We start from the raw sequence: 12,143 nt of genomic DNA on the forward strand, positions 1-12,143 counted from the left end.
GACCTGTTGCGCTGCCATTTCAGGGAGGTAATGGGAGAGTTTGAGGCCTCCCTGAACTGAAGGTCAGGAGGGGTTCTGTTCTTAAAACCATGAAGTTGGCTCCAAGGGAGCCCTGGGAGAGGGGAGATGAGGAATGGTCCCAGAGAGGCTGGACAAAATGAATTTGAGGAGGAAAGCTCCACACACTGCCCCTTAGAGTGTGTGTGGCTGAACACTGCCTGGCCCAGCCAGCCAGTCACTAGCCATGCATGTGTTCTACACAGGGATAGCCTTTTAACCATGTCAATCAGAGGTGGGGTGGGGAGGAAGGACACATGCACCCCTTTGTTTCCTCTGCCAGCCTGCCAAGATTAAGCGTGGTCCAAACTTCCCTTCTCTAACCTTCCCTCCCTGCCCTGCCCTGGGCTCCTTGCCACAAAGAGAAAGGCTCAGGGAAGGCTCCGTCTTCCTCTTGGCACCCTTTGTAGAAGTCACAAGGCCTGTTTCCCAGTGTTGTCCTGGTTTTGTACCTTGTCTTTGTGAGATAAAATAACAATGGCTAGTGTTGAAGTGTGCTTTTTGCATGCTGGGCCCCCTGAGGTAGACACTTCATGCATATCATTTACTATCCAAACCACTCTATGAGGTACTAATATTCCCATTAGTCAGATCAGAAAACTGAGGTAGAGAGGAACAAAGTTACTTGCCTCCTCTAAGTTATAAGTGATGGAGTCAGGAACCTGGTCATCTGACTATGCAGCCTAACCCTGAACTATTCTGGCCAGCACTTGTGGCTCCTCAGATTCTGAATGCCCAAGCCTTGTCCCTCTTCCAGGTTACTGCCTCCTCCCTGCAACAGGAATTTCAGCCTGTCCTGAACTAGGAGGTGGACTGCAGAGAGAACCCCACCAGGCAGGGCTCTGGTAGAGTTGAAGAGGCTGTTTCCTTCCTCTTGGGGACCATCAGTTCAGCTCCAGGTCAGTCCTTATGTGTTCCAAGGATGTTGAGATCCCTCCTAGATTTGGGAACCGACCAAGAAAGCACATCCATCCATTCTGCCTGACTCATGCTCCTACTGAAGAAAGGGCCATGTTGCTGACCCACAGTGGCATACTTAGGTTTTATAGGGCTCTGCAGCGAACCACTTGTTTACTGCCCCAAAGTCCTGGGGCAGCCTGCAGTAGGCTTAGTACAGAGCTATTAGGACCCATGGCCCTCTGTTGGCACACCCCAGAGTCCAGGTCCACAGCCATCTGTCAGCCATTGTTACCATCATATATCTCTTGGGTCCAGATGCTTGTAACCAAGGAAGCCAGCAGGGTTTTGAACCCCAGGGGTGACTGAGCCTACAACTGGTTCCAGGTTTGTCCTGCAGCGCCCTCTCCTGGAGGAAGACAGCATCACCTCCCAGGACCTGATTTCCCAAATCTCAGGATCTTCCTTGGGTCAAAGTAAATAAAGTTTTTCCAAGCCAGAGAAAATGCAGTTAACTTTTCTTCTGTATTATATCAACCAGAAGAGAACTTCCAAAATACCTGTTGCTTATTTTGGGAACCCTTTTCCAAATCTAGGCCTCATATCCAGACAATAGCAGCAGTCTCCTCACCTCCTTGTCCCCAGTCTCTCCCTTTCTCACTCTGTCCTGCACACTGCTGCCCAAGCGACGTCTCCAAAATGTCAGGCCAAGATCCCTCCTTACTTACACCCCTCCCCCATCACTCCCAGATTCACCCAACCTGGTCTCCTGATGGCCTGCTTCCGCCATGCTAAGTGGTCCTCCTGCATGGAGCTGCCATCTTCCACACTAGCAAGGCTTCGTCCCTGGCATATCCTCTGCCTGGACGACCACCCAGCTCTCCTTCAGGAGTCAGCTAGAGGGCTGCCTCTTCACTGCTTCCCTAGACATAGTGACAAGTCACCTCCGCCACCTGTGGTTCCACAGTCTTGCTCCTCAGCTCTTCCATGGCACATGTCTCTGCACCATGCTGCTTCGGCATTTTTCCCTTAGAGTGAGTGTCTAGGAGCAGTAGCGGTGACTTGTTCCTTTCTGTCAGGAAATGTAGCCTTGTTCTTCTATAGTTACTGAGTGTTTCCTACGTCACCTGGGGAAGGTAGGGACAGAGCTTCCTTATCAGTGCTGGCCTGGTCCACACCTCTAGCCCTGGAGACCACACAGAGAAAGCAGACGCTCGGCCTTTTTGGGTCAGGTCTTCACCAGGGCCCCCCCCCCCCAGGTCCACAGATCTGCAGGGCTCAGGAAGGGGCGGGGCCTCCCTGGCACCCAGGGTGTGGCCTCATGCAAGGCCACTTCTCTCCAGGCCCTTGCTTCCTCAGCCATAAAGAGAGGAGGTCAAGCTCAGTTATCTTGAAGGACCCTCTACCTCTGAAAAATCCCTGAGAATCCATGCTCATCCCTGTGGACAATATTCAGTCTGCATGGTCTCTGTGGACAGTATTTCCTGGGGTGGTCAAATCACTAACCAGGGAAAAGTGTCAACAGGAAGAAGAAATATGTCCAGAACACACAGCTTGCCCTGTGGCCTTGCCAAGGCGCCGGTGAGCATCCAAGCGACCCCTAAAGGAGGGAGCATCCCGTGCTGATACCCATTTTCTCTCTTCCAATGACCTTGCCAGGCCATTATTCCAGGTACCACACATGGCTCTGGACGTTGGATGGCCTCCGCTTTTCAGATCCTGACCTATCCCTCTGTAGCTTCCTCAGGTCCCCACCTGGTCTCCTTATCTTTTTATGCTTTTTATGGGGGTCCTCTGCTAGGTGGATGTGATGCAATGACACGGACCCTTGGGGAGTTCAGTCTCATCCTGAAGACAGCTGTGACCCACAAGGACAGTAGTATGTGGCTACTTTAACGCAGGGCAACACTGGGAGTTGCCCAGCTCCGCAGGAAGCAAGGTGTCCTGAATCTTCACGGGTCCATGCGCACTAGCCAAGTGGAGGGGTGAGGGAATAAAGGCATTTTAGACAGGGGAAGCCCCAAGCGCAGAGACTGAAGGTAAGAAAAGGTGTGGCTGGTCAGGGAATGATAGGAAACCACTGAAAAGTTACAAGCAGCTGGGGTAAGATGAGAGGGTACTAGACGGGGAGCAACACCATCAGGGGTTTGGATGTGTGTGTAGCAGGGTCACCGGCCTTGATGCTTGATTAGCTTGTAGGAGTCAACAAGCAAAGAACAGGATGGGGTCTGGGGTGACACCAGGATTTTGGCTTGAATGATTGTGCAGGTGAGATACAGGAGGAAAAGCAGGTTGCGGGGAGGAGGAATTACTCGTTTAATTTGAAATTCTGTTTTTAAGGTGTCTGAGGGCCATGCAGTAGGACGAGGAGGCAGCAGGGTATTAGGGTTTCCAAATGGCCGGCACTGGCCACCTCTTCCAGAGACCCCTCAGGGTGAGAAGCAGCAGTCATCTGGTGGCTTGGCCTCAGGGCTCCAGGGAGACCATTCTCCACCACCACCACTCTCTGCCTGCCAGGAAATAGGCACCAGGGGCCACTCTGGGGGCAAAGTGTGGTCCAGCTGTGATCTAACAATAAGTGGAAAGCAGCCCAAAGCTTCCACTCTTGGGCAGGCGAATGAACTCTGCCACCTCAGAGGGGAGAATCCCAAGTGTTGGCACCCTGAAGGGCCGACCGAATGCAGACCCTTCCCCGGCAGACAGCAAGGCCATGCACCGGCTTCCCATGACCTGCCAGTTCCTTTCCTTTCTTTGCCCACGTTCCTCATCACCTCCCTCTCCATCCCCACCATTATCCTGTCCGAACTTCAGGTTCATCGAAGACTTGAAATGCACAGGACAAGTCCCTACCCCCACAGATTGATTCAGTTAGGTCTGAGGCAGTACCCAGGAATCTACATTTTTATCGAGTTCCTAGGCGATCCAAATGACCTGTCAAGTTTCAAACCCTGCATTGGGGAATCCTCCACCCCTCTTCCCAGCCTGTCCCTCTTCAGACACCTTATTTAGGGAGTCAAAGTCTGAGAAAAGGAAAAACATTTATTTTCAGCAAGTCCAAGGTGCCAAGTAGGGCAGGGGCTGTATTCCCCCCTCCCTCCGAGGGCTTGAGCCCATAGGCTGCTGCTCTGGTTCAGGCTTGGGAGGAGGGGAGCCACCAGTGGGGTAGGACAGTCACTTGTACTGAGGAGAAAGGGGGGGTACAAGTGGGGCTGCACAGACACTTAGCATCTTGTCGATGTCCACCTGAGTTGACTTATCCACCTCAGCCTTGAGGCGGCTGCTAACCCCCAAGCTGGGCAAACTCCTAGGCTCCTCTCCAGCCTCCTCCCCCAGGGGAACCATAGCATGGGTAGGGGGCACGAACATATTGGGGCAGGGCACAGTGAGGCCTGAGCCAAGCTCACCTGCCACAGGCAGCAAGGCTGGCAGTTGCTCCACACCTGCCTCCTCGGGGACTGGGGTCAGCTCCCACTCAGGTTCCACCTTGGCTTCAGCCTTCCTGTCCTCCTCCCCTGCCTGGTTCAGCTCAGGATTGCAATAGTTGATATACTGGTACAGAGGCCGTAGGCGCTGGACCTTTCCTGCAAGGATCCAGGGCAGAACAGGGGCTGGAGTGCCAAGCTGTGCCATGTCAGGAGTCCAGCAGGCAGGGGAAAAAAGGAAGGCCCAGGGACTGCCACTCACGCTCTAGCCCCAAGGTCTCTGAGGGTGCAGATACTATGCTGGCCACAGCTGGGAGCACTGAGGCCCCCGGACTCTTGCGCTTCTTGGCTTTTTTGTGCTGTTTGGCAGTCGGTGAGGGCTCACTTCGGCCACCCTCCGGGTCCTCCCTCTGCTGCGGCAGCCCCTGGGGCAGCTCAGCTTCAGCCCTAGGATGGGCTTGGTGGCTAGGCCCTGGGAGGCTGGGGGACAGGAGGCTTGAGGAGGCTGCCTCCATTCCAGCCTTGGCTCCTGAGTCCTGAGCCTGCGGAATAGCCCTGCCTCCCCACACCCTGGACCCAGATTTGTGTCCCTTTCCTGGTCAGTGAGGCCCCAGCCTGGACCAGGGCTGAGGAGCGCAGACCCCTGCAAGGCCTTGAGACTCTGAATGCCCCCTACACCAGGACTCGAGGGACAGAAGGAGTGAGGAGTGATGGTGGTGGCAGAGAATAAAGATGCACACTGCAGGACTGCAGGATTTAGGAGTCCTACTGGGGTGTGAGTCCCGCAACCCCCCTCAGCCCTGCAACTTCTTCCCTCTGAAAGACCCCTCACTTGACTGGCTTCCTCTTCAGACTATGACTGGACTTCACAATGGAGGCCGTAGGCCTGGGGCTTCTCTCCTCTAGTGCCTCCACCTCTGGCTTGAGCCTCTCTTCCTCCAGCTTGAATGGTTCCTCCTGGAGCTCTGGCTCTGCGACTGGTCCTGTTGGACATTTGTCTTCACCGAGGGTCCCACTTGCCTCATGGACTGGCGCCAAGCACTGGTTTTCCATCACTGGACACTAGAGGTGACACACAGGTAACTGGTCACCATGGCCAAGCAAAAGATACAGGGATCAGTCATTAGACACCCGACATTAGACACCAAACGTGAATAAAGGGCACCAGCCCCTGCCCCTGCCCGCCTATGGAGCCTGTCTTGGCCGTTAGGGGGTCGATGCACAGAGTTCGGCCTCCTAGAGCGCCGCGACCAAGAGTTTGAAGGCTAGACAGCCTGTAGGTCACCTCAGAGGTCTGAGCACCGCCACCGGGCGCCTCCGCAAGCTGTGCGGGCCCCTCGGTCGTCCCCTTTTGGGCCTCTGGTCGCCTCTCGGCCCCTGCCGAGGCCATAGCTGTGCAGTCAGCGCATCCTCGACGGCTGCTGATGGGAAGGGGTGGACGGGCCCCGAGGGGCCGGACAGGTTCACCCTTCGCTGACGCGGGAGATCGACCGGGAGGGGAGAGCCGGGGTGGGAAGGGCGACTGGAGACTACTCTAGCCCCTACCCTCAGCTGGAACTACAAACCCCAGAAACCTTTGCGTCGGGGTATTAGCCCCTGACCTCAGACGGAAATCACTGTTGCCTGGCAACAGCAAACTCGTCGGGTGGCAGCTGCGGGCGGTCTAAAGCTGTTCTGGTGAGCCCCCAGCCCGGGTGTTCAGAGGGAGGGGCCACGAACGGGGCAGGGAAGTGGGCTAGGAGCAGAGGCGGCTAGTTGCAGGCCGGGGACCGGGAATGGAGGCAAGGCCTGGGTCAAGGTCCAGGTCCAGAGAGGTGGTCGGGGGCCCGAGATGTTTAGCCCGGCAGGCCTCGGTGCAACATTGCAGGGCGACGGCGGCGGCATGTGCGAGGGCCTGTCCCGCATCTCGGGGCCCATCCCCCCAGACCCTACGCTTTGTCCTGACTACTACCGACGGCCGGCCTCGGGTAAGTAGAGGGTGCGGCGGCCGAGCGAGGCCCAAGCGAACCTCGGATCTCTCTCCATCACTGAACGCGGCACTCTGACTTGTCCGGCCCCTCAGCCCAAGGGCGCCTTGAGGGAAACACGCCGAAGCTGGACCTGCTGACCTCGGACCCGGACCTGGACGTCACCCCGCCCCGCGGCCCCCGCATCCGTCCTGTAGCTGTAGAGATTCTGGAGCGTGGTCGGCGCGGCGTGGGGGCAATGCTGCTGCAACTTGGGGGTATCTCCCTAGGCCCAGAGGCCGCTCCCAAGAGTAAGTTCTGGGCAGAAGGAGCAGCAAGGCAAGTCGAGGTTAAAAAGAGATCAAAAGCTGCTGCCCTGACCTCGGCTCAGGCTTTGCCTTTCTGAATGTGTTTCCCCAGCTATAAAAGGAGGGGAGAATACACTACCTCCTTGCAGGAGAGGACTGACTGAGGTAGTCCCCAGGAAACCATAGATCAGCTTTATGAATTCATTCATCAGTGAAACTTGAGTGCTTGCTCTGTGCCAGGTCCAACAGGTGCTAGGAAAACAACAAGGTTTAAGACAAGCACAGGCCATCACAGAGTCAAGGTGGGAGACAATGAACAAGTGAAGGGATGATTATATATAAGATGATTAAGGGTGTACCTCACAATAAAAATGTATAAAATAATCAAGGATAGAAGACAATTACCATGTCAGGAAGGAAACAAGGTGGTAAGATGGAGTATCTGTATAGTATCTAACTTAGATGGAGAAGTCAGGGAGATCTTTCTGTAGGAGGCAGGGTGTGGGCCTGTGTGTGAACTTGTATAAGTTGGGTTTCATGGGCTGTATGCAGGGCGAGTCTGGCAACATCTTTTCCCCAGGGAAGGACCCTAAAGACCATGAGAAGGAGAACCTGAGGCGGATCAAGGAAATCCAGAAGCGCTTTCGCGAGCAGGAGCGCAGCCGGGAACAGGGCCAGTCCAGGCCCCTGAAGGCTCTGTGGCGCTCACCCAAGTATGACAAAGTGGAATCCCGGGTCAAGGCCCAGCTGCAGGTACCTGCCTCAGGGAGCCAGAAGTATTGTCCATCTTGTTGGCCAAGAGGCAGTTATACTGATCTGAGTTATGGGGAGGGAGGAAAATCACAGGGGACTAAGGTAACAGGAGACTTAAGAAAGAGCTGGTTCTGCTGCAAGGTGGCTCTGGGGGTCCTCAGAAGTGGTGATGGTCGGGTGAACCTGAGAGGCAAGTAGGAATTAGGCAAGGAGAGAATGGAAAAGAACATTCTATAAAGATGAAACCTCACAGATAGAAGTCCTAAGACTAGAGGCAGTGTGGGCAGTGGGGGTGCTGTGTACAGTTTACTGTGAGGGGAGAAGAGCACAGGGTTAGGCTAAGAAGTCAGCTGGACCCACGTCATAAAGGGCCACATAACCCCCTTTTCAACTTTTTTTTCGAAGGGCAGGGGTATGGTGGTGAGATTCTGTCCTGGGTAGATAGTGGCACCATTTCTCCATCCAGAGGTCTCAGAAGGAGGCACAGGATTGAGAGTAAAGAATAAGGTCATCTGTGGATGTGTTGAAGCTGAAGCATTTGTGGGACTCCCAGGGGGTGGAAGTGTGTCCAGGAACCAGATGGAGAGTCAGGTCTGGATCTCAGGAGTGAGAATCAGGAGTTATTAAGGATCAGACTAAGGACGATGAGACCAGGGAACTGACCCTGGATTTGAGGGCTTGGAGGCTAGCTGTTAATGACCTTGGGGACAGAGCCAGGAAGCTTGACTAGGAAGGTGAGAAAAAGAGAATGGTAGCTGGAGCCAGGATTAAGGTAGGATGGGCGGTTTGTTGTTTTCTTAAGGATGTGAGAGATACTCATGTTTATATGATGATGATGATGATAAGTGCTCCTTCAAAAAGAAGGAGGCCATAGCCCTAGGGATAGAGGCTCGGTCGGTCTTGAGACCGTGACTGCAGCCTGACTGATCCCTCTTCTATGCTCTGCCCTCCAGGAGCCCAGCCCTGCCTCTGGAACAGAGCCTGCCCACTTCCTGCGGGCGCACTCCCGCTGTGGCCCTGGGCTCCCACCACCCCGTGTCCCCAGCCCCCAGCTAACCCCACTAGGTCCCAATGCCAAGGTGAGAGAATGTGTGGGGGCTGGAAAGTGGGGCGGGGGTTCAAGGGCACAACACAGTGCTGTCTGTCCATCATGCTGCCATGTCCTGCAGGGGCAAGGCCTGGGTGTGGACTTCATTAGCCACAATGCCCGCACTGCCAAGAGGGCCCCCCGGCGGCATTCCCGCTCGCTGCAGGTCCTGACACAGGTGCTGGAGCAACAACAGCAAGCCCAGGAGCACTACAATGCCACACAGAAGGGCCACGTGCCCCACTAGTAGGTCCCACTGCCGAACACCCAGGGTGAGGGGTACCTGTGGCAGGTGGGAGCCAACATCTGCCCTGGAATCATCAACCCTGAGCCTGTGCATCCACAGCTTGTTGGAGCGCAGGGATCTGTGGCGGCAGGAGGCTGAGGCCCGCAAACATAGCCAGCCAGACCCTGCCATGCCGCCTGGCCATACTCGCATGCCTGAGAACCAGCGGCTGGAAACACTGAGCAATCTGCTACAGAGTGAGTATGTGAGCTGGATGGGGAACTCACTGGGTACCATGCACCCCTGCCCAACACTAACCACCTGGGCCCACTGTAGGCCAGAGACAGCTGCTGCGTGAGCTGGTACTGCTGCCTGCTGGGGCAGACTCACTGAGGGCGCAGGGCCACCGTGCTGAGCTGGACCGGAAGCTGGTGCAGGTGGAGGAAGCCATCAAGATCTTTTCCCGCCCCAAGGTCTTCGTGAAGATGGATGCTTGAGCCCTTTTATAGGGTTAGTGACAGGGGTCTTGCTGAGGATCGCTGCATGGTTGCAAAGGACAGGATCAGGTCCCATTATAGAGTCTGAAGACAGGAGCAGTAGAGGGGCTGTATGTATCCCCAGAGCATTCTTCCTAGCCACTGGTAGCTGCGGAAGGGCTATCCCAGCCTCTTAACCCTTTTGTCAAAATTAAACCTTTTGTGCACAGTAGGGTTTGTTTCCATAAGAGTTTTTCTTACCTGAGAAATGCCAAGCCTGGTGGCTCTCCTGCTGCATGACTACAGGAAGGTCTCCCTATTGCCTTATCAATCCTGCCTCATGTCCAGGGCAGAAACAAGATTGTGGCATCAGGGAGCGGCTGGGGATGGGACACAGAAGGACCATAACTGCATTTGTAGAAAACCTTTAATGTTCCCCAGACTGAGAAGGTCCTGTGAGCAAGCTAAAACCCCCACTGGGAAAGTCCTGCCATGTTCCAGCAGGGACCTGGAGTGGCGAGGGGCTGCTTCCTTGCATGTCAGAGGCTGAAACCACTACCATCTCCTCGCATGCTACTCCCCCAGCCAGAGCTGATCTGCTCCTGATCATTCAGGGAGGGCAGAGAGCTGCGGGCACTGGGAACTAGGCGGCCTGGGTGCAGGTCCCAGCATGGAGGCCTCTGAGACAGCCCATTGGAGCAGGGAGGCTGGCGGTCCTCAATACCCAGATCACTACTGTCATCATCACTGTCGGGCTCACCAGGCCCAGCAGAGCGAGGCCCTGTCAGACGCCCAGATGCCCCACGCACCACATTATTGCGCTGATTGGCTGGTTTGACAGTGACAATGAGGTTGTGGCTGTTGGCGACCATCATGTCTGTCACTTGGTCCAAGGTCTTCCCAGCCACCTCAATGCCATTGACTTCGAGGATCTCATCACTGACTGCCAGCAGCCCTGTACTCTCAGCCAGGCCCCCTCGCACCAGGCGGGAGATGAAGATGCCTGGGACCCGTTCCAGGCCCTGGGGAGCTACACGCACGCTTATGCCATCTCGGATGTAGAAACCCAGGGGACGGTCGGAACCATGCTTGTGCAGCCGCACCCGTCGGTGGGTCTCAGGCAGTAGGTCCACATCTATGACTGAAGAAACCTGGCGGAAATCTTGGGGTAGGCTGATTAGCAGGGGTGGCCGGGTGCGCAGGGGTGCCACTGGCCGAAGTAGGAGCCCTTTCTTGCGCCGTTGCAGAGAGTTGGAGGCAAAGGACAGGCTGCTGGAGTCAGCTTCTGCTGTATGAGAGGGGGGAGCTGAGATCAGAGACCCTCCTCCCATTTGGGCCCTTTTCCATCAGGCCCAGGCCTGGGAAAGGAGACACTAGCTATTATCTACCACTTGGAGGTCAGGCCAAGGGCAGGGACTGCAGAGGGTGAAGCCTGGGCATCCTGGGCATGGACTAACCCCTATAGACCTGCCCTGCCACCCTACCCCACAGAGGCTGCCCACTGTACCCCATTCTCCTCACCCCGCTTCTGCACTAGCAGGCGCAGCGGTGGGGGCCCGCTGGCCAGGGCCCGGTGCAGGCTGTCGTCGTTGCTGAGGGGCAGTAGGTCGCCGTGAGCATCGGTATAGCCAAGCAGCACGTCCAGGCCCGGGATCTGGTGCACCGCACGCAGTAACCTCAAGAACTCTTGGAAGTCGCTCACCGAAGCGCGGGGCAGGGCAAAGCGTCGGAACTCGGCGTCAAACTGGAGGCAGGGAGTGGGGAGAAAGGAGGGGTCAGGACGGAGCCCGAGTCCTTTCTCACCACAAGTCCGAGGGTGTCAAGGGTGGGAAAGAGGCCTGCCGCAACGCTGTAGCCTTGAGCCCAGACTTCAGCTCAGGTACAAGGGACGCTGTCCAAGGTCTTCTCCCCGCCCTCCAGGTAACCCTGGCCACAGAGGGACTCTGGAGGCCAGCAGTGAAAGGAAAGAGAATGGGTGAGGGACAGTGAAAAGAAACCCGGAGAATGGGGCGTGGAGGATGGAGGAGGGGAAAAGGTGGTGGGATCAAGAAGCCAGGAAGGGGAGAATGAGGGAATTGGAAGCTCCTAGGGCCGGAGCCGGAGCCGGAACCGGAGAGGCCCTTACTTTGCTCTTCACCTCCACGATGCTGTCGGGACTGCGCGCCGGGGTCCTCTGTGGCCTGGCCATGGCGGGGCCGGGCGGGCCGGGGTCAGTGCCCCAGGCAGCCCGCCGAGGCGCAGGTGCACAGCCCGGCGGGCCGGCCCGCGCCTCCCCGCCCCTGACGGTAGCATTCGCCCCGCCCTCCCATCCAGACCTTGACGTCAGGGGGGCAGCTATGGAGAGTGGAGCGAGGAGTCCACGTTTCCTAGGAAACGTGATGGGGATGGATGCGTCTTCGTGTGTTCTTACGTCATTACGCTATGGTCTGCGCATTCCGAGGCCTGGGGAGGGGTTTGACCAATCCGAGTGGAGAGTCATGAATGTGCTATCTATTGAGCGCTGTTTGTGTACTACCGTGTTTCCCCGAAAATAAGACCTCATCGGAAAATTAGCCCTATCATGATTTTTCAAGATAACATCCCCTGAACATAAGCCCAAATGCATCTTTTTGAGCAAAAATTAATATAAGACCTGGTCTTATTTTCAGGGAAACACGGTAGTTCCACAGGCCTTATAAAACTGCACATTTAGTAGATGAGGAAACCGAGTCAAGATTTTTCTGAACCCTTTGGGGTCACAGTGTTGAAGTAGCTTTGAGCCAACTCGCTCCCACAACCGTAGAACGCAGCCTCAGGCCCCAGATCCCTCCTTCTCCACCCGAGCTAGCCCTTGGCTCCTTCCTGCACGGTGCCACGGGAGTCTTGACGAACGCCCCAAAAGCCGAGCCGCTGCTCAGAGAGATAAGACTAAGAAGACCAGCATCCAGTGGACCCAGAAGACATCTGTACACAACTTCCCCAACAGGACTCG

The 12,143-nt window shown here is 56.0% G+C and overlaps 3 protein-coding genes across 7 annotated transcripts; 1 reads left to right on the forward strand and 2 right to left on the reverse strand.

The window, feature by feature from the left end:
* Positions 1-4,125: 4,125 nt before the first annotated feature.
* Positions 4,126-5,786, reverse strand: LG11H16orf86 (linkage group 11 C16orf86 homolog). Its single transcript, XM_019756055.2, has 4 exons — positions 5,662-5,786; positions 5,209-5,438; positions 4,639-4,871; positions 4,126-4,535 (listed from the first exon to the last, which is right to left on the reverse strand). Exons 1-4 carry the CDS (start codon positions 5,764-5,766, stop codon positions 4,126-4,128), a joined length of 978 nt encoding a protein of 325 aa, XP_019611614.2. The 5' UTR covers positions 5,767-5,786.
* On the forward strand, positions 5,417-9,404 carry ENKD1 (enkurin domain containing 1). 4 transcript variants are annotated; one of them, XM_074314716.1, is made up of 8 exons: positions 5,417-6,053; positions 6,244-6,343; positions 6,439-6,633; positions 7,211-7,383; positions 8,337-8,462; positions 8,553-8,716; positions 8,802-8,953; positions 9,033-9,404. In XM_074314716.1, the coding sequence occupies exons 2-8, from the start codon at positions 6,259-6,261 to the stop codon at positions 9,191-9,193; spliced, it is 1,056 nt and encodes a 351-aa protein (XP_074170817.1). In that variant the 5' UTR covers positions 5,417-6,053; positions 6,244-6,258; the 3' UTR covers positions 9,194-9,404. The 4 variants fall into 4 exon arrangements, with proteins under 4 accessions (XP_074170817.1, XP_019611579.2, XP_074170816.1 ...); XM_019756020.2 differs by having other exon boundaries at positions 8,817-8,953; XM_074314715.1 differs by having other exon boundaries at positions 5,417-6,343.
* Positions 9,405-9,581: 177 nt separating this feature from the next.
* PARD6A (par-6 family cell polarity regulator alpha) lies at positions 9,582-11,685 on the reverse strand. Of its 2 annotated transcripts, none has more exons than XM_019756029.2 (3): positions 11,298-11,685; positions 10,694-10,916; positions 9,582-10,460 (listed from the first exon to the last, which is right to left on the reverse strand). In XM_019756029.2, exons 1-3 carry the CDS (start codon positions 11,358-11,360, stop codon positions 9,712-9,714), a joined length of 1,035 nt encoding a protein of 344 aa, XP_019611588.1. In that variant the 5' UTR covers positions 11,361-11,685; the 3' UTR covers positions 9,582-9,711. The 2 variants fall into 2 exon arrangements, with proteins under 2 accessions (XP_019611588.1, XP_019611599.1); XM_019756040.2 differs by having other exon boundaries at positions 9,582-10,457; positions 11,298-11,674.
* Positions 11,686-12,143: the final 458 nt, after the last annotated feature.

The sequence above is a fragment of the Rhinolophus sinicus genome, linkage group LG11 (genome assembly GCF_036562045.2).
Source record: "Rhinolophus sinicus isolate RSC01 linkage group LG11, ASM3656204v1, whole genome shotgun sequence".
Taxonomy (NCBI): domain Eukaryota; kingdom Metazoa; phylum Chordata; class Mammalia; order Chiroptera; family Rhinolophidae; genus Rhinolophus; species Rhinolophus sinicus.

Excerpts from the sequence above, each read along its gene's own strand:
- LG11H16orf86 (XM_019756055.2), bottom strand. The coding sequence starts at position 5,766 with ATGGCCTCGGCAGGGGCCGAGAGGCGACCAGAGGCCCAAAAGGGGACG. Across the intron at positions 5,439-5,661 it reads GCGGTGCTCAGACCTCTGAG|TGTCCAGTGATGGAAAACCA; the intron begins GTGACCTACAGG and ends TGTCACCTCTAG. Across the intron at positions 4,872-5,208 it reads CTGAAGAGGAAGCCAGTCAA|CCTCCTGTCCCCCAGCCTCC; the intron begins GTGAGGGGTCTT and ends AGCCTCCTCAAG.
- ENKD1 (XM_074314715.1), top strand. The coding sequence starts at position 6,208 with ATGTTTAGCCCGGCAGGCCTCGGTGCAACATTGCAGGGCGACGGCGGC. Across the intron at positions 7,384-8,336 it reads GGGTCAAGGCCCAGCTGCAG|GAGCCCAGCCCTGCCTCTGG; the intron begins GTACCTGCCTCA and ends TCTGCCCTCCAG. Across the intron at positions 8,954-9,032 it reads ACTGAGCAATCTGCTACAGA|GCCAGAGACAGCTGCTGCGT; the intron begins GTGAGTATGTGA and ends GGCCCACTGTAG.
- PARD6A (XM_019756029.2), bottom strand. The coding sequence starts at position 11,360 with ATGGCCAGGCCACAGAGGACCCCGGCGCGCAGTCCCGACAGCATCGTG. Across the intron at positions 10,917-11,297 it reads TCGTGGAGGTGAAGAGCAAA|TTTGACGCCGAGTTCCGACG; the intron begins GTAAGGGCCTCT and ends CCCTGCCTCCAG. Across the intron at positions 10,461-10,693 it reads CCTGCTAGTGCAGAAGCGGG|CAGAAGCTGACTCCAGCAGC; the intron begins GTGAGGAGAATG and ends CCTCTCATACAG.